This window comes from Carcharhinus amblyrhynchos, chromosome 4, assembly GCF_965287045.1.
Source record: "Carcharhinus amblyrhynchos chromosome 4, sCarAmb.v2.hapA, whole genome shotgun sequence".
NCBI lineage: Eukaryota > Metazoa > Chordata > Chondrichthyes > Carcharhiniformes > Carcharhinidae > Carcharhinus > Carcharhinus amblyrhynchos.
In genome coordinates, this window is record NC_137327.1 from 35,324,840 (window position 1) to 35,350,856 (window position 26,017).

A 26,017-nucleotide genomic window follows, 5' to 3' on the forward strand; every position below is an offset into this window, starting at 1 on the left:
CTGTGCCTCTTAAAGCAGTTCTTAACAGGAGACAACTCTGGCTGCAGCAGGAGCTGGGAGTGGGTAAAGAAGTGTTGAAGACTAGCAAGGACCCACTAAAATAGTGCAACATACCACAGAGTGTGCCCAACACTTCTCAGATGCTGTGCTGGAGTGCTTTGGTGTTGGAAGGATACACAAGAACTTCTGACTGACAAGGAGGTACTGTGAAAGTCTGAAGGGCAAAAGAATCGCCATCATTCGGTATGTCATTTATAGCCACAGCTCATGTACTGGCACAGTCACATACAGGTGGGATCTGTATGTCAGGAGTCACTGGGCTCCATGCAGTGAAGCTGATGTCCTCTTGTGGGGTGACAGCAATCATGCTCCAACCACTGCCACTCCACCAGTGCCTTTGTTGTTGTGTATCAGCTAGCAAACCCAGACTGTCCATAGTGGCACAATCTAAAGCTAGGTCTTCCAGGCACAGAGCTGCTCAAGGATATCTTGCAATGTCACCTGCAGACTCCCCCTCAAAGTCAGCAGCCATGCTGCAGTCACTGAGGTTTAAAGTTTATTTATTAGAATAAGAAGTTGGCTTACATTAACACTGCAATGAAGCTATTATGAACATCCCCTAGTCACCACACTCCGGCACCTGTTCGGGTACACTCAGGGTGAATTTAGCAAGGCCAATCCACTTAACCAGCACATCTTTTGGACTGTGGGAGGAAACTGGAGCATCTAGAGGAAACTCATGCAGATGTAGGGAGCACGTACAGACCTCACACTCTCAGGTATTCATTAACAAGATGTACAGTGTGTGACTGCAGTTTTGGCACATCCCAGCATTAAAAGGCTGTGCCTGTGAAGCTACATTTCTTTTAGATGTTAGTGCCCCTGGCACGGCCATTTGAGAGGGTAGTTAAGAGTCAAACGCATAGCTGTGGGTCTGGAGTCACATGTAGGCCAAACCGGGTGAGAGTGGTAGATTTCCTTCCCAAAAGGACATTAGTAAACAATAGATTCTGTTTTTACTACAATCAATGATGTGTTCCACTGTTCCTGAGACTAGCTTAATATTCCAGTTTTATTAATTGAATTCAAATTCCACCAGCTACCGTGGTGGGGTGTGAACCCATTAGCCTGGATCTCCAGATTACTAGTCCAGTGACATTACCACTCTGTCGCCGCCTCCCCTTGATGTGTGCAGTGGATGTCACTCTGAACCACAGGGAAGCCCACTTCCTGAAAAAAAAACAGAACATTCTGGCTGCTTCTCCTTATTCAGAGAGAACATACTGAAGTCCCTTCCCCTGAAATACAGAGCCTCCACCATCTCTCTCACACAGCATTGGCTGGTGGACTTAGAGATGTTAGATATGTCACCTGTTCTAACCTGGATGAACCCTGATGCATAGGTGTTGAAACCATGGTCACGTTCATCACCACTGGTAGTGCTGTCTCACACATCTCTGAAGCTGCAGGCCCACTTCCAAAGAATGATGAGAGTTCTTTTGGCTGCTTTTTAATGAGCTGAAGATGGTGAACACACTGCATCTGGTGATAGGCTGAAAGTAAGTAAAGTATTCCTGGAAGACCCAAGTAGATGAGGTCTCCTGCTGAGAACTCCCTTCTCCAACTGCCCTTTGCTAGCAGTGTGCTTTCTTCTTTGCTGTTCTGCACCAACTCCCTCTCCTGCTACAGCCCAAAAGGACTACACGAACTGCACCTACAGCCTCAGTAGGTGTTGTACCCAGAGCTCTTGTATTAGCCACCAATTCCTTTCCCATGTGTAGCAGTCTTCACTAGCTTTAGGCAACTCCATCAAACACCCAGTACTTCCATAATCTCAAATGTAGCCAGTAGAACAACAAATCTGTAAGCTGGGGTGATGATGATGCTTTTAAACAGCACTGATTGGGGGTCCTTCATGCTGCTGAACAGAGGAGTGGCTCAGGGAGGGAGTTAACTGGGCAGGTGATTTCCAAAATGGTGTCACTGACGTCAAATCAACATTAGACAATGACTGATGTCACAAATGTCCCACTCTGCATACTGCCTGCTCATGGTGCACCATGCCAGCAGTGGATGGAAACAGCACCAACACCAGTCTCCTTCAAAAGTGGCTTCTGCAGCACAAAATCTACTGATGTTCAGACCCAAATTCTGTGGCCCAAGAGATAGATAAGGAAAAGAGAATCTCCCTAGGTGCCAATATGTGGATGAGAAGTGAAGCCACCATTTCAGCTGTTTTGACTATGACAGAGAGTTAAAAGTGGAGCTAACAGAGGGAGGTTTCCCTACATTGGAAGCAGCAGATACGTTCATGTGCTTAACTGTGTTACAGGGTGCACAGAGGATGAGGAGGGCAAAAAAGGATAATGTGTCATAGAGAATATCATGCAGGACTTTGCTTAGGCTGTGGCGAGAGCAGGAGCTTTATTGTAAGGATCAAACAAGAAGTGAAGGGAAAGACAGGAAGTGAACTGGTAGGCCCTGTAACAACACGTTTAAACATTTTTAAAGGAAAGAGAGTTTGCAGATGGGCTAGTACAAGGACAAAAGCAGTGTTTTGAAATAAAGAGAAACACTGCCTGAAAGGGGGAATTACAGTATCACCTAGCCAGGATGGGAACTTGGACTGTCAGCAGTTTTGCTACTTCAGTGGGTTAGTTGGCAAGATGTGTAGCCTTCATACGGAAAGGCCAATAAAATTGCTTCCTCCCACTAATTTATGATGTAAATAGTTGAAGACCATTTGTAGTAATTATTGACAGAAATGGCTGAAGTAAATATAAACAAAATCATTTTAGGGCCCAGGCTACTTTTCTTTCACAAATTGACAATTTGTTTAAGTCAATAATGAATTATTAAAATCTGTTTAATGGTTTTCTAATACAACTAGGCTTTGCTTTATAAAACAATATTACTGTTACAATAGTGTTAAAATTAGTTGTGAAGATATGTATGAGTTACTGAAATCCAATCTAAAGTTTAGTTGATCTGCTTTTGGCACATCTTCAGACTTTGAAAAAACTGTTTTGAGCCTGACTCTCAGGTAATCATGTGACTGCATGTCTAACCTGTCAGTACGTTCTTTTGAGTGTCCACCAGATGTCACAATTGTTATTACTCCTCAAGTGTGTGGAACCATCCAACAAATGTTCCACTTCAAATAGATACGCAATTGCACAATTCACCCATTCATCTCGAAAGCCGAGCCACTCCTGCTCCAACTTCAGCCAACAATCTAGTTTACATGGTAGAATGCAAGGCCGACCACATTTTATACGAAGAACCACCTATGTTCAGCCAAAAAACTATTGTAATCCAATGACTTTACAAACCAATAAAAAGGACATCTAAAGTCAAGTGGCGAATCCATATTTTTGCTGAAATCTATCTCTTTCGAAACAATGCAAGATCAGCATAAGATGGACCCAAACAGAGTAACATTTCTTTTGTTAGTGGAGGCTGACTGATTACACAGGAAAGATCGATAAACTGGGACCGGATCTGATAATGAACTTTTCAACGTCATATTACAACATACATTAATTGATAGCTCTGAAGCAGCAGATGATTGAAAATAATTTGTTAGCCTTATCATTAAATCTGTTCACTGCTTAAGACATTGGACGGGATATTGCAGAGTTCATGGTGTCGTGCCAATTTAGAGAACTTTGAGGGGAGGTTTCTTGCATTCTGTGTCATTCAGGCACTTGACAAGCCACCAGTGGGCCTTTCCTGGGATCAAGGACTCAGTGGACCAAAGCCTCGCCCACCAAGAGGCCAGCAGTTCTCAGCAGTGTCACGAGGCAGGTGGTGGTTGCTGCTTCAACTTGAGGCCTCAGATTGAGGAAGGATCCAGGTGCAGCTGAGCAATGGTGGAAAATAAGGTGGGGTCAGCAGCAAGGACCGGGGAGTAGCTTTGAGCAGTGCTACACCCTTCCTGATGCTAGGCCCCTTGTTCAAGCACTGCCTTTGGAACAGGGTCCCAACACTCCCTCCCCTGGGAACTTGGAGGCAAATATGCCATGCCCCCAAACCCCACCATTGAGTTAATACACAGAAATGGGCAGGGTGGGGCCCTGAAGCATGCACTAATTGCCCCCTGAAGGACCTCAATTATCAATGGGACAGGAAGATCTTTGATGGGTCATCCTGCAATGGACTTAAACAGAGTGGAAGCGGGAAGGTGGCCACCCTCCCACTTAAATAAGTCTGAAAAATGGTAGCAACCAAGCTGCCAAGGCTTTCTACCTTTTCCAAAATTTAACATGCTGAGTAGGGGACAAAATTTCCACCTGCCATAGAATTGTAGAATCCTTAAAGTGATAAAAGAGGTCATTTGGCCCATCAAGTCTACACCGACTCTCTGAAAGAGCATCCCATTCAAGCCCCATAACCCAGTGCATGGCTAAACTCCCTAATCTATGATTTTGGGATATTATAGGGCAATTTAACATGGCCAATCCACCTAACCTACATATCTTTGGACTGAGGGAGGAAACCCACGCAGACACAACAAGAATTTGTAAACTCCACACAGACAATCACCTGAAGCTCGAATTGAAGCTTGGGCCCCTGCTGTTGTGAGGCAGCAGTGCTAACCACTGTGCCACCATGCAGCCTCAGTAGGCAAATATTATCAGGTGGTGGAGCCATGGACAGGGGCTCCCTATGTCCATTGTTTGGGCTCACTCAGGCCTTGGTATGGTGCTGCCAGCCAGATGTGACATCAAGGTCACGGAAGCAGTGTGGATCCCGATGAAAGGAACAATTCTTTAAAATAATTTTTAGCAAGCAGAGGAGTTGAAGCGGGAGTTGTGTCCTGGCAATTACCTGCATGCCCATGCAAATTAAGTGTCTGGGGTAGGCACTGGAGAGCATGGGTAAGTGTGACCCATATGTAACTGCCAGGATTCTATCCTGAGTATTTGCATCATCAATACATTTAAATCGACTGCTTAATTTATTTGGATTTATTTTACCTTAAACTGAAACTATTTAATATTACATTTTGTGCTCCTCAAGTCAATAGTATACATCTTTGTAAGCTTGTCATCCTCACAATGCAACTTAAAAGCTATCACAGTAACAGCAAGCTTAAATAATAAAGGACTATAAAGAGAATCGCAACTCATCTTGTCAGTCCTATATTTAAAAAGTTATCCGAGTACCAAACTAAATACATGGGTATATTTAATTTGCATTGACATTTTCAATACAAGAGCTCAAATATCTGGCAATTTGAGGGGGAGCTATAGCCACAGTTGAATTGTCCCTTTACAAATCTCCTTCTTGTAATGTTTCGAATTTCAGCATTAAAACTAATTCCCAAAACTTTGGGCTGAATTGTTACTTTGGAACCCCAATGAAAGGCTGAAAAGCAGGTCCTGAGCCCGCAGTTGCTGCCAGCAATACTGCCACAGACAGCCTCCTAAATGACGGTCTGCAGACACAACATCAATTAAAGATGGTGGGCTGATTTTGCCCAATCAGCGGGTTGGCAGTTCTGAAGCTTCAGCAATGTCACCAGATTAGCTGGGTGCAGCAGATGCAGGCAGAAGAGCTCGGGAGTACCTTAGAATGGAGGTATCCTCAGATTGTTAAGGGTCCATTAGAATTTAGGGGGTCAAGGTCTATGTGCCCCATGGGACAGAGGGGAATCTCCTGCATGGAGATGGTAGTGGCAGTTGTCCCTGTCCCCAACACTCTCAGATGGAGCCCCTGGCTGCTGCAAAGAAACTGTTTCCATAAAGCTGGTGGACATATGTATGTGTGTGCGCATGTTTATGTGTATCTGTGCACGTGTGTGCACTGACTCTGAAAATGGCTCTAACTGGTTCTTTAATTATGCAAATTGGCTTCAGTGGAGCAGGCAAGTAATGTGCCTTGAAGAATGTTGCTGGGTAAATTTCGTTCTGACAAGGTTCCCTGCTACTCTGCCCTTCAGTTGAGTTCATTGTTGGGGAAACAAGATACAACTCATATAAGATCAACTCTAACAAGATACGATGGCATTTTGTTCCACTGTGTAAAATCAGATTAGGATTATATTTTAAATTCTAGAATTTCCATCCAACTATTTTTTGATCAATCTCAGTGATTTCAATTCAATTGTTGCCTAAAAAAAGTATTAAATCCAGTCAGCTCAGTATCAGCAAAACAAGATTTGTATTGGCAATTAATTTTTGCTGATATATCATTGTGATTTTATGTATTTCATTATTAATCTGTAGTAATAAAGACATCTCCCATTTCATACGCTGATTCAGGAGCCAGTTTGGTTTAAATCTGCAATACTTAAGTGTTAGTAAAGAAGTCCTAAGCCATTGCTAAACATATTGTACTGCCCCTGATCCTAAGCATGTCCCCATTTTACAATTATATCAAAAATGGTATCACCATAGGAAGGCCATCAAGAAAATCAAAGCATGCATTGTGTAGATGACACACACCTTAAATTTTCAAGACAGCTGATTTTAAACAAATGAAACTTTTGCTGGCCCAAATGCATATATCCAGCTCATTAACTAACAATGGAATCTCATGTAGCTAAAAAGATTTGCACGCTTCATTACATGCTATCACAAAGCCAAACTTTATTTACACCTTTTCCAAATAATAAAACAAAGCATTTAATTGTCTTTTTCCAGTGTATTTTTATCTGCTTATTTTTAGACTAGTTTGACAATGTTCCAATGATCCAGGACTAACAGATGGCCTGTCTTAAAGCCTCATATGTTCTGTAGTTTGCACTCCTGACAAACAGTAAACGCACTCAACGGGTGTGCAGTGAATCGTGTGCAGCAAAGGGGGTTATAAAAATACACAACTGAATATGGTTGGTTCGGCTGAACATTTAGGCCAAATGCTGGCTTGGCAACATAGAGTGTGGTAATAGCAAACTACAATTACTGGTGGCAAAAGCAGCAGCAGGCAGTATTCCATGCTGTATATGTACATATCTGTACATGCTCTGGAAGTGACATCACACAAGGTAGGTACTTTCTTCACACACTGTATTCCTTTTCAAACCAACACTGAGATCAATTTATTCTTGTTACACTCTTTATCAGGTAAGATTCAATAGTCACATTTAAAAGGTCCCACGTTATTGCTAACAAAATCAGGCGATGCACACTTTTTAATAACGTGAACCCACTAAACACTGACAGCAACCATCTCTCCCATTCCCAGTGGGAATGGAGATGAAGCTCCTTGTCTCCACAGTAGGTTTTCTCTCTCTCTCATCCTTTGCCACCTGGTCTCAGCTCAATATTGTCTAATTTGATCTTCACTGTTACAGGATCTCTGGTCCTCAAATCAATCTGTGAGGTCATTTCCTCGGTTTTGTTTTGCCCTCTTTATTGAAAATTGGTCATTCTTTCTTCTCCCTGCAACAACAATGTCCTTATCTTTTCCTCTTGCCTTCACCTATTCAGTGAGCCTTGGCGCTGACACATTCAGAAATTCATTCATGGGGGCAATCTTCAGTATATTCCGTTCATTCATTTATTTTTGCTTCACTCTGCTACATTTTTTTCTTCTGTCTCATAATTTCAATTTCTATATTTTCTCACTCTGTCTATGTGTACATCATGATGTTTCTGAACAATAAACAGGCTTGCTATGCAGAGGATTTACAGTGAGATGGACCCAGAGCAATCTTGTAGATTTCTTTTGGTATGATTGAACAAGAATGTACATTACTATCTGCAAAGAGCCAATCTGCTGCTGTATATTCTCATCAGTTAAAGAGAAAATATTCTTTGACTACATGAAGCAGTTTTGTAGCCAAGAAAACATTATTGAATGGCATGGATCCAGTTTGGGAGGTAAAGTTATAAACTGTCTAGAGTATCTTCCCATATCAGCACACACTTAATACTGCAAAATAATCCTTGCATTTAAATTGCAAGTTCATGTCAATGTGGCACAAAATGCTTCAAACAATTAATTATTTTTGCTAAAACATTGAAGTGATTATTTTATATGCAGTCACTTTGTGACAGCACAAACTGGCAAGAGGTAAATGACTCAAGCTTGATTTTAAGTAGCATTTGTAAGAGGAGAACACTGTCAAAGATGCCTTGAAAAGTCTTGGCTTTTGTTTAAATAACACCTTAAAATCTTTTAACCTTCATGGAGCAGGTTGATGGTCTTTGATTTAAGCATGCACGAATGTTAGCGTTTGTAGAACAAGATGCATTTTAATAAACCTCTGGCATAGCTTTATTACCAAAACCTTGCCCACTACAACTTCTCCAGTTAGAATGCTCCAGTAAAACAGAAAGAAAGATTTTATATAGAGTCTTTCTTGACTGCTGGGCGTCTTAAAGTGCTTTACAGCCAATGAAATATCTTCAAAGTATAGTCAGCTTTTGGAATGTAGAAAATGCAGCAGCAAAGTTGCATACTCCCACGAACAGGAATGTGATGATGGCCAGACTACCTGTTTTTTGGTGACGGTCCCTTGGCACTGCACTGTTGGAATTATCAGGCCCTGCTTTTGTGCTCAGGTCCTTGAGTGGGACCTGAACTGAGAACTTTCTAATGATAAGTGAGAATGCAATGAACTGAGCCATGGCATTCACGTGGAGGTTGAACTGGATAACCCCAGAAAATAGGTGCTGAGGTCATGTTGTGTGACTAACCCGCACCAGTGGATTGCACTGCATGGAAAATGACAAGTTCATGATCTCCACAATTTCTGTATGCAGCCAGCACTCCTATTCCGTGATCACCCCTTTACTCACTAACTTAGTTCCTAGTCAAACAATGTTTTGAATTTAAAATTCTCATTCTTGTTTTCAAATCTCTCCATGACCTGACCTCACCCTGCCCACCACCCCCCCCCCACCCCCATCTCTGTAACCTCCTCCAGTCCTACCACCTTCTGAAATATCTGTGCTCCTTTAATTCTGGCCTCTTATGTATCCCCAAGTTTAATTATATCAGCTTTTGGGAGGCGGTGGTGTTGTCACTGGATTAGTAATCCAGAGACCCAGTGTAATGCTCTGGAAACAGATTAAAATCCCACCATGGCAGATGGTGAAATTTGAATTCAATAAAAATCTGAAATTACAAGTTTAATAATGATGATGATATCAATTGTCATAAAAAAAATCTGATTCACTAATATCCTTTAGGGAAGGAAATCTGCCATTCTTACCTGATCTGGCATGCATGCAGCTGAAGCAATATGGGTGACTCTAAAATGCCCTCTGACAATCAATCAGCCCAGCAAAACACTCAGTTCAAGGGCAATTAAGGAAGGACAATAAATGCTGGCCCAGCAAGCAATGCCTACATCACTACGAAGAATAAAAAGAACCTCTAACGACCATACCTTCAGTTGCTTGGACCTCATGGAACTGTACTAACATACATGCTTGAAAGTTTAATTCATTACTGATCAATGTACAATGCAGGAATACAATGGTATGGGAGTAAAAATATTATGAAACAAACTCAGGCACTTTAATCCCAAATACAACATTTTAGTGGATCTCCGAATATTAAAATAGGACCATTTAATTTGTTTACAATTTTGGAAACTACAGGGCATGTGGGGTTTGTTGTTTTAATTCTGCTCTCATCTGCCAAAGCTGCTCACCATTCCTGCTTCATTCTGGAATGCAAAGATAATACCCAACCCATTCTCTATTGCAAACTGTCTTCTTAAACTTTTCCATCTTGCCTCCTCCACTCACATCTCAAACAACAAGTGCAAGGCATTCATGGTCATCTTTATCACCACTGAGACCAATCTGCTGCCGCTGCTTCCCTTTCTCCCATGAGCTCATCAGGCCAAATATCCTCTAGGGATGTAAGAAGTAGGAGCTGGAGTAGATTATTTGGCTCCTCAAACTCGGTCTGCCATTCAGTATGATCATGTATAATCTTCTACCTCAACCCAATCCTCGCTGCTTGCTCTCCACATTTGTCCAGTCCCTATGAAATCAAAAATCAGTTTCAATCTTGAATATATTCAATGATGGAGCTTCCACAACCCTCTAGAGCAGACAATTCCAGAGATTCACATAACCCTGACTGAAAGAAATTCTCCATCTCTCAGTCCTAAATGATCAACCTCTTGTCCAGAGACTGTGTCCCCATAATCTTAATTCCCCAAGCAGAGGAAACGAACCTCTCAACGGCTACCCTGCCTCAAGCAAATTTTAAGTTGTCCACCACTCGTGGCTATATTTTCATCTGCCAAGGCCCCAAACTCTGGATTTCCCTCAATAAATCTCTCTGCCTCTCTTTCCTCCTTTGAGACACGCCTTAAGACCTGCTTTTTTGACTAAGATCTTGGTCATCTGCCCTAACTAATATTGGTTTCTATAGCTCGGTGTGCAATCTTGTTTGATAACACTCCTGCAAAGCGCCTTGGGATGTTTTATTATATTAAAAGTGAAATGCAAATTGCGGTCTTTGTCAATTCCAGTAATGAGATGGTAGATGTTCCTGGTCTCTGAACATTATTTAACAAAAGTCTTTTTTTCTGGGAATAATAGAAAAAAATTACCTAGTTTTCTATTATCCTGGACACAGACTGTGATTTGATGCCATGCTTAGCACTGTTGGCAAATCAGCAAAATGCTATAAAACCATATTGTTTAAATGAATATATATATTTTCTTGCAGATCACTTACAACAAATACTGAAAAACTAATAAAACAAAAACGTTTAACTCCTTGTTTAGCACATTGCAATGAGACGGAGGAACAAAAAAGCCATTCCACTTTGGTATTGCCATATAACATTGTGTATTTTATGCTTTATTAAAGATGTGCATGCTATTAGATCAGATATGTTGTCAGAGCATTTATGTTCTGACAACACTCAACATTGGGCTGACAAGAATTATAAATAATGCAATGGTTCATGGGAGTTCAGGCCACCTCCTTCCCCTCTAGCAATGTGGAAATAATATAGTGGTAATATTTTATAAGGAAAGTGTGAACTTCAGGGAGTATATTTTTTCAGACTTGGTTGCAGACATGTTCCATCTTCAAAAATTTAGGTACCAGAGGAAGGCAAAAACCAAAACACGTGAACAATATAATTGGGTTTTAGTTTAATCTATGAACTCTTCAGAGGTAGTGTTTTTTAAAATTTCTCTAATTCTGCTCTATAATATCCAGCACAACAGGTGTACTACAAATGACACTGTGACAAAATATATTGTAACTGAAGAAATTGTGACTAACTTAAATGGACATTGGGAAAAATACTTGAAAGAATTTGTGCTTATTCTTTGTACTACTGCTCTAGCAGGAGAAGTTAAACAAAAGTCTCTTACTAAAAAGATAATGCATCATGATAAAAAAACTACAAAAAGTAAATAAAATCTTACTCAATGCAATGAATAATTACACATTAAACAGCAGAATGATCGAATTGAACAGAAAATAAAGTATCAATTTTAAAGCATTAAATTTATCTCAAGCACCTTTAGTTAAGTCACAATATGATTCATTTTATAGATCCAACTAAGAAGATGTGTTAAAAAAGACAATTATCTAAATACATGCCGGGAATAGTTGACAATTATGAGGGCTTGGTGTTCAAATATTTGTCACTGAAGCATTAACGGTGTAGGCTTACATATCTCTTAATAGTAGACAAGATACATTAAATAAATAAATTATGTATGCAGATAGATCTTTCCAGTGACCCCATAGTTTAAAAGCACAATCAGTGGAATAAAAAAAGTATGTATATTTTCTGTTGAAATAACCCAACTTTGCCTAATAATATTTCAGAAACATTTTGAATGAAACAATGCTTCGCTTGTACATTTTTGTATTGGTATTTTTCTTAAAGAATCTAAAATGCTCAGAGACACTTACGTTTCTTAGATGTACCTAATTTGCTATGATGAATTGTGTGCACGCTTCAGTGATCATAACTGCAGCTGAGACCTATTATATTTAATGATCTAGACTTTTTTTTTCTGAAAACACCCAGGCATGTATTGTTGTGTTAAAATGGAGAAGGCGCTTCTGCTGTAAGGGCAAAAGAGAAGAAAATAAACTTCAGAAAATGCTAAGCTATGGCATCTAGTTTTATGCTGCATACTGTCTGGCACCTGCACTCAAAAGATTCCAAGAGTGGAATGTTTGGAGCAGGCACATAGCAAGACCTAAACACTAAGAAATATAAATGTAATTGTGAATAAAGCGTTTTCAAGAGTACTCAACTTCAGTTTTGTTGTAACACGAGTTGTTTTATATGTGAAGAGATTGTAACTAATTCGTGAAATGAAACTTTTGATGTTTTAGCTTAGCTTGTGCCCCTCAGAAAACCTATGCATTGTCTGGCTTTCAAAACCCCGATTGTTCAGATTGTGAATGGGTTATGTAGGTCACTTCATACAGTATTTTATTTATATAAGTAATTGCATTTTGGGTGATTGACTTCAACTTGTGAAAACATTTAGAAATGTTATTTTATTCCTTTTATTTACCTATCTAGGTGAGAGTTTCTGGGAAGTATCGGTTGATGGGATCAAGCATGTATTGCTATGGTGTATCATTTGGTTGTAATGTCCTTGGAAGCAGTAGAGTATGTCCAATTACAATACCATATTACAACACAAAGTCACACATAGTGGGATTTGCGCCTGTTGCATCTTTCAAAGTCAAGTCTGTTTAAAGCGCAGCAGCGAGTTGCAGCCATGGATAGTGCCTGTCATCAGGAGCTCACAGTTTGGAGAAGCGACAGAGGAGGATGAGCAGACATCCAGTGCTATTGCAGAGGACAAGGCCAGTAGTTCAGATGTTCCCTGAGTGCATCTTGTTCTCCAACCCAGTATTCTGAATGCTGGTCAAAGTGATGGTTTCTCTGGGGTTTTCAGTCAGAGCCTAGCCCCTAGCCTCAGCTGCACAGTTGGAAATTGAGAAAGCAGCAGTAATAGGGGATTCTATAATCAGGGGAACACACAGACATTTCTGCAGCAGCAGATCTGAATCCAGGATGATATGTTGTCTTGCTGGTGCTGGTTTCAAGGATGTTATGGACTGTCTGCAGATAAGGGGAGAATGTGGACAACCGGAGGCCAGAATCCTTATCAATACCAATAAAGAGGGACAAAGTCCTGTAGGCATATTCCAGGAGCTAAGTTTATTGTTTATTTTTATTAGTGTCACAAGTATGCTTACATTAACACCGCAATGAAGTTACAGTGAAAATCCCCAAGTTGCCATACTCTGGTGCCTATTTGGGTACACTGGGGGAGAATTCAGCATGGTTAATGCACCTAACCAGCACGTCTGTTGGATTGTGGGAGGAAACCAAAGCACACGGAGGAAACCCACACAGACATGGGGAGAACATGCAGACTCCGCACAGACAGTGGCCCAAGCTGGGAATTGAACTTGGGTCCCTGGCGCTGTACAGCAGCAGTGTTAATCACTGTGCCACCAACTGTGCCACTGCCGCTAGGAAAGAGACTGGAAAGTAGCACCTTAAACAATTACCTCTGGTTTACTCATACTCATGAGCATAGAAATAGGAGGATAGAGTAGACCAATGCAGGGACGGTGCAGGAGAAAGCTCTTTTGATTTCTCAGTTACTGGAACAGATTTTGGGCTGATGTGGCTCGTACAGGCTGGACTGGTTGCACCTAAACAGACTAGAACCAATGTTCTCATGAGGCAGTCCAGTGTGTGCTGTTGGGGAGAATTTAAAATTACTTACACAGATCTGGACAGCAAGATTAGAAAGGAAAAACAAAGTGCATGCAGGATTTGGAGAGACAGGTAGAATTACAATAAGAAACAGTAAGGTATTAGGTGGGGTTAAAATAAAAGGGAACGCTAATACAGTTTACATCATTTACAATACATGCGAGGTTTTCAGGAAAGACAAGGAAGAAAGGATGAGAGGTGGCAGTATTGATTAAGGAGAATATTACAGAACTGGAGTGAAAGGATGTTCTGGAGGGGTCAAGGGCAGAAATATTCAAAATGCCATTACACTATTTAGTATATCTTGTAGACCATCAAATAGTCAGAAAGATACAGAACTTCCTGCTGCCTTGGAAAAGCATAATCAAGGACCCCATGCACCCCGGACGTTCTCTCTTCCACCTTCTTCCATCGGGAAAAAGATATAAAAGTCTGAGATCATGTACCAACCGACTCAAGAGCAGTTTCTTCCCTGCTGCCATCAGACTTTTGAATGAATCTACCCCGCATTAAGTTGATCTTTCGCTAAACCCTAGCTATGACTGGAACACTACATTCTGCATTCTCTCCTTTCCTTCTCAATGTACAGTATGCTTTGTCTGTATAGTGCGCAAGGAACAATACTTTTCACTGTATACTAATATATGTGACAATAATAAATCAAATCAAATTTATAAGGACATTTATAAGCGAAGCCAAAAGCAAAGAATAATGATAATGGAAGATTTTAATAACCCGAATATAGACTGGTAGATAGTATAGCTGGTAATAAAGGGCAGAGAAGCAGAAGAATTTCTGTATTGCATTCAGGAGAATTTTATTGATCAGCATGAAAGGATGCATTGCTGGATCTGGGAAATGAGGTGGGTCAAATGAATCAAATGTCAGCAGGGGGATATTTACAGAAGTGATCATGGTATCATAAGGAGTTTGAGAAAAAGGACAAGGAGCAATCTTGAGTAAAAGTATACAATTGAAGGAGGGTAAATTTCAGTGGGATGAGAATGGACCTAGCCCAGGGAAACTAGGATCAAAAACTGACAGGGCAGGTGCTGCTCATGGCTGGGGGCGGGGGGGTGGGAAATCACCAGTCAGAAAGCTCCTCTCCCACCAATAGTAGAATCACTTTCATAGCAGAAATCATTCACTGCTCATCTTTCCTTTTCTCTCTGACATTTTGTTTTGAGCAACACAGGGGATAATTGTGCTGGGAACAGGATGGTTTTAAACATGGATTCACAAAGTCAGCATAGTTCTTAAACAAGTGCAAATGAATCCCACATCCCATTAGGATGATGCAAGAGCAAGATTCAAGGAATTGTTGCAGGATAAATTCTACTCTGAGACCATCCCTCACACAACAGTTCAGATATCAGAAAAAAGGAGTTTAGAAACAAGAAGTGTATAGATAAATCCTATCTAATATTAAATACTATATAGCAACACAATTTAGTTTTCATAAATATTAACTACTCGTGAGTAAGACTTGGGTTCCTGTTTGGAATAATATAAAATATCTGAACCAGCAAATTGTTTGAATACCAATAAGCAATAGTTGAAAGATATCCATTGGCTTCCTCCATAAGCACATAAAGAGCTCCTGCTTCCAGAACCAATCTTTGAGAAAACCTAATGTCTTCAAAGAGCAAAAGTCTGAATCTTGCTATAAGTGATCATCTAAGCCACTAAATAAGACCACCTTTCATCTTTTTAACAAGGGGAACTAACAATATTGGAAATTCTCCATCTCACATTGACTTTTATTTTTAAAACAATAATACAAGCTGCATTTTTCTTTCCACACTGTCCTATTCCATTTAGAAGAACCGGCAAGATGTAGCCATAAACTTCTCCACAACAGCAATCAATGGAGTTCTCACTGAACAACAAAAAACTGCATTATTTCCTCTGTTAATCTATACACATCCCAAAAGACTATCATGACAACATACTCCCTCATGACAACACACTCCATCTTGTAGCAAAACCGAGAACTTGTGCAATTTTCCCAAAGACTCGCAGACAAAATCTGAATGACCATTTTTGAACTTGGGCCTTCAGAGTGGAAGCCGATTTTTTTTTTCTGTATAAGACATTAAACCGAGAGTCTTGTTGCTAGATAGATGAATATTAAGAAAAATTTAGTGCCATTTGAAGAAAATAAAATTATTTCTCTGCATTCCTTACTTAACTAATCAGCCCACTGAGGTTCTTTGGATCTTAGTAAAGAGAGATTTTTTCAGCAATTAACTGTGAATGGGCAGTGATCTAAGCTCAATAATTTATTGTATGTGATGTGCTTTGAATAATTTCGGTAACATGATGATGGACTATGTAAGCATATATCTTTAATTCTCTACTACTCCTGTTCCTATAGGGCTATGTTGACTGATATGTCCATATAGATTAACTTCTTTTGTTTGTTACTTTAGGGGATATAAAAGCAATATCAAATGGAATTTATCTGACAACTGTTCATCTGAATTATTCACTTAAAACCTTAGAAAATATCTAATTTACAAACAAATATTTGGAAGGCAGACCACTTGCATCATAGGCATACCATTGGATCTGGTAATGTGTAATGAGGCATGTTTAATAAACAATTTCAGAGTTAAATATCCCCTAGGAAACAGTGACCATAATATGGTAGAATTTAGCATTCTGTTTGAGAGAGAAACCTGGGTCAGAAACAACAGTTGACCAACAATGGCAGATGTTTATGAAATTAGTTCACAACTCACAACAAGTATATAGGAAGAAGGATTCTAGGAAGGGCATAAGACCATAAGATATAGGAGCAGGATTAGGCCACTCGTCTCTTCATGTCTGCTGTGCCATTCAATCATGGCTGATATTTTTCTCATCTCCATTCTGCTGTCTTTTCCCCATAACCCTTGATCCCCCTATTAATTAAGAACCTATCTATTTTTGTCTGGAAAACATTCAATGATCTGGCCTCCACAGCTTTCTGAGGCAAAGAGTTTCACAGATTCACCATTCTCTGGCTTAAGAAATTCCTCCTTATCTCTGTTTTAAAGAATCATCCCTTTAGCCTGAGATTGTGCCCGCCTGTTCTTGTTTTTCCTACAGGTGGAAAAGTCTTCTCCATGTCCACTTTATCCAAGCCTCGCAGTATCCTGTAAGTTTCAGTAAGATCCTCCCTCATCCTTTTAAACTCCAACCGGTACAGACCCAGAGTCCTCTATCATTCCTCATATGACAAGCTCTTTGTTCCAGGGATCATTCTTGTGGACCTTTTCCAAGGCCAGCACATCCTTCCTTAGATATGGGGCCCAAAACTTCTCACAATACTCCAAATGGGGTCAGACCAGAGCCTTATATAGCCTCAGAAGTACATCCCTGCACTTGAATTCTAGCTCTTTCAACATGAATGGTAACATTGTATTTGCATTCCTAACTGCCGACTGAACCTGCAGTTTAACCTTAAGAGAATCTGAGCAGGGGCTCCCAAGTCTCTTTGTGTTTCTGATTTCCTAAGCATTTCCCCATTTAGAAAATAGTCTATGCCTCCATTCCTCCTTCCAAAGTGCATAACCTCTCACTTTTCCACATTGTATTCCATCTGCCACTTCTTTGCCCATTCTCCTTACCTGTCCAAGTCCTTTTGCAGCCCCCTTGCTCCCTCAATACTACCTGTCCCTCTATGTATCTTTGTATCATCTGCAAAGTTAGCAACAGTGCCTTCAGTTTCTTCTTCCAAATCATTAATGTATATTGTGAAAAGTTGTGGTCTTAGCACTAACCCTGAGGCACACTACTAGTCACCAGCTGCCATTCTGAAAAAGACCCCGTTAGCCCCACTCTCTGCCTTCTGCCAGTCAGCCAATCCTCTATCCATGCCAGGATCTTCAACAGTATGGGCTCTTAACTTATTTAACAGTCTCCTATGCGGCACCTTTTCAAATCTTTTTGGAAATCTAAATAAATCACATCCACTGGTTCTCCTTTATCAAACTTGTTACCTCCTCAAAGAACTCTAACAGATTTGTCAGACGTGACCTCCCCTTGACAAAGCCGTGCTCACTCAGTTCAATTTTATAATGCACTTCCAAGTACTCCCCGAATTTAACCTTTAATAATGGACTCTAAAATCTTGCCAATGACTGAAGTCAGACCAACTGGCCTATAATTCCCTGTCTGCTGCCTCCCTCCCTTCTAAAACAGCGGTGTTACATTAGCTACTTTCCAGTCCTCTGGAACCCTCCTTGCCTCCAGTGATTCCTGAAAGATCACCACCAATGCTTCCACAATTTCCTCAGCTATCTCTTTTAGAAACCTGGGGTGTAGTCCATCTGATCAATATGATTTATCCAAATGCAGACCTTTCAGTTTCCCCAGAACTTTCTCCTTAGCGATGGATGATGCCAAGCTCTGAGTGTTGTTGGAGCTGTGACAGGATTCAAACCCGGGTCCCCAGAACAGTAGCTGAGTTTTCTGGATTAATACTCCAGGTGATAATACCACTAGGCCAGCGCCTCCTTAAATACATTAGCATGGATAGGGGATTGTCTAACTAATAGATGACAGAGAGGTAGGATAAGAGGGGAATTTTCAGAAAGGCAACCTCTAATTAGTGAATGCCATTGGAATCAGAGCTGGGGTCACAATTATTTATAATATATATTAGTTACTTGGATGGGGGACGTGAACGTACTACTTCCAAGTTTGTGGCGACACAAGGCAAGCGGTGAGAATGATACAAGCAGTCTATGGAGGGATATAGACAGGTTAAGTGAGTGGGCAAAAGCTTTGCAGATGGAATGTAATGTAGGAAAATAAGAGGTTATGCCTTTGACAGGAAGAATAAAGGAGCTGAATATTACTTAAATTGAGAAAGACATCAGAAAGCTGCAGCATAGAGAGATTTGGTGATCCTTGTGCATAAATCACAAAAAGCTAGCATGCAAGTTCAGTAGGCAATAGGGAAGACAAATTGAATGTTAACCTTTATTTCAAATGGAATGGAGCATAAAAATAGGAAAGTCTTGCTAAAGCTAATCAAGGCACTAGTTAGACCACGTCTGGAATACTGTGAACAGTTTTGGTCCCTTTTTCTAAGGAAAGCTATATTAGCATTGGAGGCAGTACAGAGAAGGTCAAATGGTCTACTTCTGCTCCTACATCTTAAGGTCTTATAGGCATTCAAGCAAGCTTAGTGCTTTCATCTCATTTACTTGATTGCAGCCTGGCGTCAAGTGGAACTTTTTCACTGATTGACTCTTTGTGCCACTGGTTGCTTTTTTTTGCAAGGGATCCACCAGTATGGTGTGGAGAGCCCATGATACAGCCCCACTCTATTTTGAAAGGCAGGCTGTCCCTTTTTAAAGCAAATTGCACTAAATAATATTACTGGAATTTAAAACATGGAAAATGGAATACCAGGACAGAGCACTGCAAGAGGATGAATGTGGCACTTGAAGCATGAGTGGTGGCGGTAAGGAGAAGGAGAACCTCAACGTCTACAGATTGGAAACAGGTGGCCAGGAAGATCAACTCCCAGATTCCAGACCTGCGGACTTGGTAGCTAGTGCCACAAGTTCAATGATATCATGTGGGTAATCAACATCAATATGTATATCTTCACATTACATCTCCTACTCACCCCCCTTGTCACCAACTGTGCATGCTACTCAATGCACCACACCTCTATCACTCACACAGCACAACTTGCTGGTATTCAGGACTTGCTCCTGACATGCAGATGCTCCACCTAACCTAGCTACAGATGCTGCCAGACTCACATCACCTCTTGCTGCCTCCACGTATCTCCAGTTATTTAGTGGTATGCATATCACTCAAACAATACAGTGCTACACTATCACTGACATTTTTCCCACTTTCTTACAGAATGGCAAGATGGCAGAACTGGTTGAGGGAGGGGGGGGGGGGGGGCACGGTGGGGACATGGATACTTGCACCCCTTCAGCCATACAAAGACTATGGTCTGTAACATCATGACACTCTCTGTGATGGAACCCATAACATCTGGTGTCATTTAAAATATTGAGGATGATGCTAAGTTTCTGCCTAATGCCTCTTTTCAATTTGCAACACACCCTCATCTTGCTACGTGTCATGGTGAACGAGCTGCTGATTGTGTGACCATGGTTGTCTTGTTTCCCAACACCTGCATCCCCACCTTCTATTTCTGAGTTCCTGCTTCCAGGCACCCAAAACGTGCCACCTGCTCAGCCACAGCAACCAAATGAGGGAGAGAGAAAGAAACAGTGCAGCATTCATAAGATCATAAGAAACAGGAGCAGGAAGCCATTTGGCTCAGTGACTTATGAACTGTAGTCAAATGATGATTGGCCCATTCTATGTTAAAAATGTGGCCAACACCACCCCCCACACACAATCATTGTATGTTTCAATCAATATTGTAATGCAAATCTTTGTCAGAAAGATTTCAGCTCTCATTGTTCTAATTATCAATCCTCCTTGCCGTGTGATGTGTTCACGCAAGTGCAGGATCCACAATAATCAGTGCGTCAGCAGGAAGCCAGTGAACACAGAAGGGGAGAAAATCCTCTCTATGCTGATTGTTGTGGAGGACCATGACTTTAACTATTGTTAGTATCAATGCATTAATCAACCACCTCATTATACAGAAGATCTGAACTACTGTTACATTTAAAGTGCTGAAACTTTTGTTTTAAGTTCACTAAATGAGCCCTGTTATTTGCTGATTACTGTCAGTCTTTTGCTAATTGAATTAAACAATTCAAGAGCTTTGGTATGCTGCTAGGGAAAAAACTATTTGTGCACTTGAGTCATGATTGGATTTTGCTTGTTCATTTGATTAACAGCAGACTATTAGAGCTGTTTTAAGAGGGTGAAAAGAATTTAAAGTTAGTACTATTAAAAGTGACAGAGTGAGGTACAAGCTTAATCTGTGTGATTCAAAAATAATAAAATGCTGTCTCTGGGGATGCAGAGAGATCCAAATTGTGCTAGCACAACTTGCTTTACTACGTGGCAAAGTAAGCCATCAAAGTAAAAATAAAGACCATACCAATTTATGTTCCTGCTAATTCATTTCACCACTTATAAACAAACAGTTAGTTTAATTTTCTCTATATGGTCATGAAGTGAGGTTAGTGCATGCCCTCAGTCTAATGTAAAACTGACTAAGTAGCAATCATTCCCTGGTTCCCAATATGAAAACAGGCCAAGTTTCTTTAATGGAACAATCATTTTGGAACATATGTAAAAAAGACAAATGAATGAGTGGTGGCTTTATCTCAATTTGAGTTCCTGATTAGAAGTAACAGTTCTCCATTGTGCTGCTCGAATTGTGCATGAGAAATTACTGGCCCTCCATGAAAGAAAAAACACTGACCTCCAGCTGAATTAAACAGACAACCATGTAATATGCACTTCAAATAAGCATGCAATGACTTGTGCTGCTGCACATGAAAATATTAAATATCTAGTAAGTACATAGGTCATTTCAGAGGAACTAGTCTGAGCCCACAATTAAAGATTATGTTGGTCAAGCAATTAGGGTCTGAGGTTGACCGTTCAATGCTTTCAAAGGCTATTTTATTTTTCTTACAAGATTGTCCCTTTTTCTGCAATCAATGGGGGGAATTTTCCTGTCCTGCCCACCACAGGAATTGTAGCAGGATGGGGGAGGGGGCCATGCAAAGGGACCTCGGGCAGGATTTTCCAGTTTTGGGGCGAACACAGCCTGAAAATCCTGCCCAATGGGTATTTCTCTTTTTTTTCACTAACATGTCAATAATAGTATAATCATAAGCCCAAATATTGAATAAAATTTGTAAAAATGCACACATCCATTACGTTTTGTTGTAAACCAAAATTTTGCTCCAGTGTAAAGCTTGTGGAGAAATTCATCATTCCTTCATTGCTGCTAACTCTAAATCTTGGAACTCACTGCCTAACAGCACTGTGGATGTACCTTCACCGCTTGAGATGCAGCGGTTCTCAAGGGTAGCCAGGGATGGGCAATAAAAGCTGTCATGGGTAGCAACATGCACATTCTGAGAACTAATAAAGAAAAAACACAGCAATCAGTGATTGATTAATAGTTCTATCATTAGAATGTGCACAATGTAAATAACATCCTAATAAAGCTTTGTGCAATTCTAGCTTTCCAAAACAATACAGATCCCAGTATCATTGCACCTGAAACTTCAGACTTTCTCCCCACAGCGTCAGTCCATCAACTGTGCCTGTACAGAAACTAAGCAACGTTTTTTTTTAAAGTGAAGCTTGACTGTTCTGACTAGTGCGAACAGGGCAGCTCAGCTAATCTTAGCGGAGCCAAGGAGGAGCATACTGGAGCTGCTCCAGTTATCAGAGCTAATGAGGTCATAGAAAATGTCTTCATTGTATTGAATCAACCTGCATCAATGTGAACAATTACAATTGGTGGAGCCTCACCAAGGTGATGGGTGTGATGTTTTCCAGTGTGATTTTCACCCTACCCCACCATCCATCCTAAGTCCTTTATCTTGATTCGTTTTTTGAAGTCCTTAAGGGAACTATCATCTAGTTATGAACATTATACATGTAAATCTACAAACCTTTCCAAGAAATTGCTGTGACCAAGAAACAATTGAATTAGGCATCCAATAAGATAACGGCTGCACAGAAAGTAAATACAGAAAACAGGATCAAAATCTAGAGTTCCCACAAGTTAGATAAAATGCAATGTTATTAAATACTAATTGATCAGAGTAGCAACTTAGCAAACAAGTGTTTCAACAGGGTTAAGCAAGTCAACAATAAATTGTATCGTTCCTTTTTGGGCAAGTTACAATACCCAAGTGACAGGTTTTCAGTAGCTTGGAGCACTGACAAATAATTTATATTTCATATTAATCAAATAGAATTAAAAGTTAAAATATGCACGAGTCTATTTATTCTCTGCCTTGCTTAACTATTAAATAATCAGATGCACTGCATTCTACAGGGTACCTGAAGTTCAGTTTGAAAGAAGAATTTCTGTGGGCATTGCGAACAGTCGTAAATCTTATCTTCTTGCCCATGTACTGCGAAGATATGCTGTTGCAGTTTGTTTGCCTGCACGAAGACTGAAAATAATTGAAAGTGATCAGAAGTGCATCTGCTGCAGAACTTGGCTGCCATTCCCAGCTGTACGTCTATTACTATCACACTGAGCCAAATCCCCCACAGACCTAGTGATATTTATCAATAAATCATTTTTTTGTTTCACTAAATTTAATCCACTATGTAGACGATATTAATAATTTAACATTTCAAGACAAGCGTTTCACTTATTTATAACATCTTGTATACCGGGCCTCTATCTAATTTGCACACATGAAGATGCCTTTTTGGGAAAGTAATTATTGGTCCATATGCGGGCTTGGATTATCAGAAATAAACTTGCCATCTTCTTGTGAGAGCAGTATTCCTTATTCCCTTCCACATAACATAGTTTTAAATGTTAATACATACCAACAAGTCAGAAAACAAAGACCCAATCTTTTATCTTTCCATTTTTAAGTGATTTGTGTTTAAGGGATGCTGGTACAAGGAAATTAGAAACAAACATTACCTGTTTATATCTTATCAAGCTCTCACAAGTCCATGCATACATCAATGGGAAATGACCAGGTGCACATCATAACGTTGCAACTTCAGGATGTGCAGTGAATTTTAGAATGTTGTACTGGCATTTATTTGTTATGCTGAGGCTGATAGGTTACTCCATGGTCAGACTGTCAATTTGATGAGTCTCAGTGGGGCTGTGTAGTTGAAGTAACGAGAAGTCCAACTGCTGTATGTTAAAATGTATAACCTGAGTTTACACCAGTAGGGGTGTAAAGTCAACAGGAAAATCAATTAATATATTAGGCAGTCACATCTCCTATCGAGTAACATGACTTTGGTCTAATGCTCTACTTTACCAAAGTTTCTAAATTATTCTGAAAGTGAACTAAACATACAATGGAATATTGTGTAATCGATAGAGAAGTCCCACATTGCCAACTTAAAGCAAGTTGCCTATATCTTTCTTTCAAAATCAGGTAATGTGACTAGTTGTAACAGCAGAGGAGACGTGACACTGAACTTCCTTGCACTTGGTTATTGAATTGAGTTTTATATAGCTCTACAACAATAAAGATAATGAGCCAAGTTTTGCCAAAGCTTGTCTGAGTTTACTAAGATGGACAATAACATCGTCAGATGGGGCAATTTATACAAGAAATCTTCAGAGACAAACTGGAGAACTTAAGTGGATCCACGGGTAGTTTGTGCTGAATGCAAAAGCAGGCCAGTTTGGTTGGAATCTATGTTGTAATGTTTTAATTTGAAACTATGGAACCACTGTCTGAAGTGAGCAGACACTAAATTAGCCCACAATCCTTTTTAATTGGTTGGAGCACCTAACACTTTTTTGTCCACTAAGACAGAAAAAGGAAGACAATTAAGCACTGCAGAAATCTAAAACCACAAAGGTGGCTCAGCATAGCTCAAGACAGATAATTTCACTCATGGAATAGCATTAGTTCCACTGTGGCCTTAAAAGGACATGGTTCTCATATGAAATCAGGAAGACTGACAATCCCAATTAGAAATGATTACCCATTTTGTAAGAAGGGAGTAAATCTGCATTCCACAAAATTAATGAGGAATTTAATAGTTCCAGGGAGAGAGTCAAACATTTTAATTTTTCCTAAAGTCAGAATCAGATTAATATTATTGTGTGAGAATTACATCACACCTTTGGGGACAGCAACGCCTATTGCTGATGCTTGTAACATTTAATAAAAATAAAACAACAGGCCAAGATGTATTTGATTTGATTTACTATTGTCGCATGTACTAGTATACAGTAAAAGGTACTGTTTCTTGCGCGTTATACAGACAAGGCATACCGTACATAGGGAAGGAAAGGAAAGTGCTGAATGTAGCGCTACAGTCATAGCTGGGGTGTAGAGAAAGATCAATTTAACGCGAGGTAGCTCCATTCAAAAGTCTGACGACAGCAGGAAAAAGTCGGTTGGTACACGTCCTCAGACTTTTGTATTTTTTTTCTGACAGACAATGGTGGAAGACAGTGTATCCACAGTGACTGGGGTCCTTGATTATGCTGGCTGCTTTTCCGAGGTAGCGGGAAGTGCGTACAGCATCAATGGATAGGAGGCTGAATGATGAATGATGGGCTGGGCATTCATGACCCTTTGTAATTTATTGTGGTTTTGGACGGAGCAGGAGCCACACCAAGCTGTGATATAACCAGAAAGAATACTTTCTGTGGTGCATCTGTAGAAGTTCTTGAGAGTTATAGCAGACATGCCAAACTTCCTCAGACTCCTGAGAAAGTAGAAGCATTGGTGGGCTTTCTTAACTGTAGCATCGGCATGAAGGGACCAGGACAGGTTGTTGGTGATCTGCACACGTAAAAACGAAGCTCGCAACTCATTCATTCCCATTGATGTAGGCATGCCCTCCAGTTCACTTCCTGAAGTGGATGACTATCTCCTTCATTATGTTGACATTGAGGGAGAGATCATTGTCGTCACACCAGTTCACCAGATTCTCTATCCTGTACTGTGTCTCATCATTGTTTGAGATCCAATGTTGGTGTCATCAGTAAACTTGAAAATCGAGTTGGAGGGGAATTTGGCAATACAGTCAGAGATATATAAGGAGCATAGTAAGGGGCTGAGGATGCATCCTTGCAGAGCACCTATGTTGAGGATAATCGTGGAGGAGGTGTTGATGCCTATCCTTACTGACTATGGTCTGTGGGTTAGGAAGTCTAGAATCCAGTTGCAGACAGAGGAGCCAAGCCCCAGGACATGAAGTTTTGAAATGAGTCATATAGGAATAATGGCCTTAAAGGCTGAGCTGTAGTCTATGAACAGAAGTCTGACATAAGTGTCTTTGTTATCTAGGTGTTCCAGAGTTGACTACAGGGCCAGTGAGATGGCATCTGCTGTGGACCTGTTGCGGCAATAGGCAAACTGTAGGGGATCCAGGCAGCCTGGGAGGCAGGAACTGATTTGTACCATAACTAACCATGACAAATGGCAGCACAGTGGCACAGTGGTTAGTACTGCGGCCTCGCAGCGCCAGTGACCCAGGTTTGATTCTCTGCTTGGGTCACTGTCTGTCTGGAATTTGCACGTTCTCCCAGTGTCTGCGTGGTCTTCCTGCAGGCGGTCCGGTTTTCTCCCACAGTCTGAAAGATATGCCGGTTAGGTACATTAACCCGAACAGGCGCCGAAGTGAGGCGATTAGGGGAATTTCACAGTAACTTCATTGCAGTGTTAATGTTAGCCTGACTTGTGACTAATA

The 26,017-nt window shown here is 40.5% G+C and overlaps 1 protein-coding gene across 8 annotated transcripts in view; it reads right to left on the reverse strand.

Moving 5' to 3' along the window:
• Positions 1–26,017, reverse strand: part of znf423 (zinc finger protein 423) — a 377,947-nt gene that overhangs the window by 15,560 nt on the left and 336,370 nt on the right. For 7 of the 8 annotated variants that reach the window (XM_080186964.1, XM_080186963.1, XM_080186961.1 and 4 more), the window contains 2 exons: positions 22,664–22,779; positions 22,270–22,329 (listed from right to left, as the gene is read on the reverse strand). In XM_080186964.1, coding sequence (XP_080043090.1) covers positions 22,270–22,329; positions 22,664–22,779 — 176 coding nt within the window. The remainder of the gene's footprint in view (positions 1–22,269; positions 22,330–22,663; positions 22,780–26,017) is intronic. The other variant, XM_080186965.1, reaches the window with a different exon arrangement.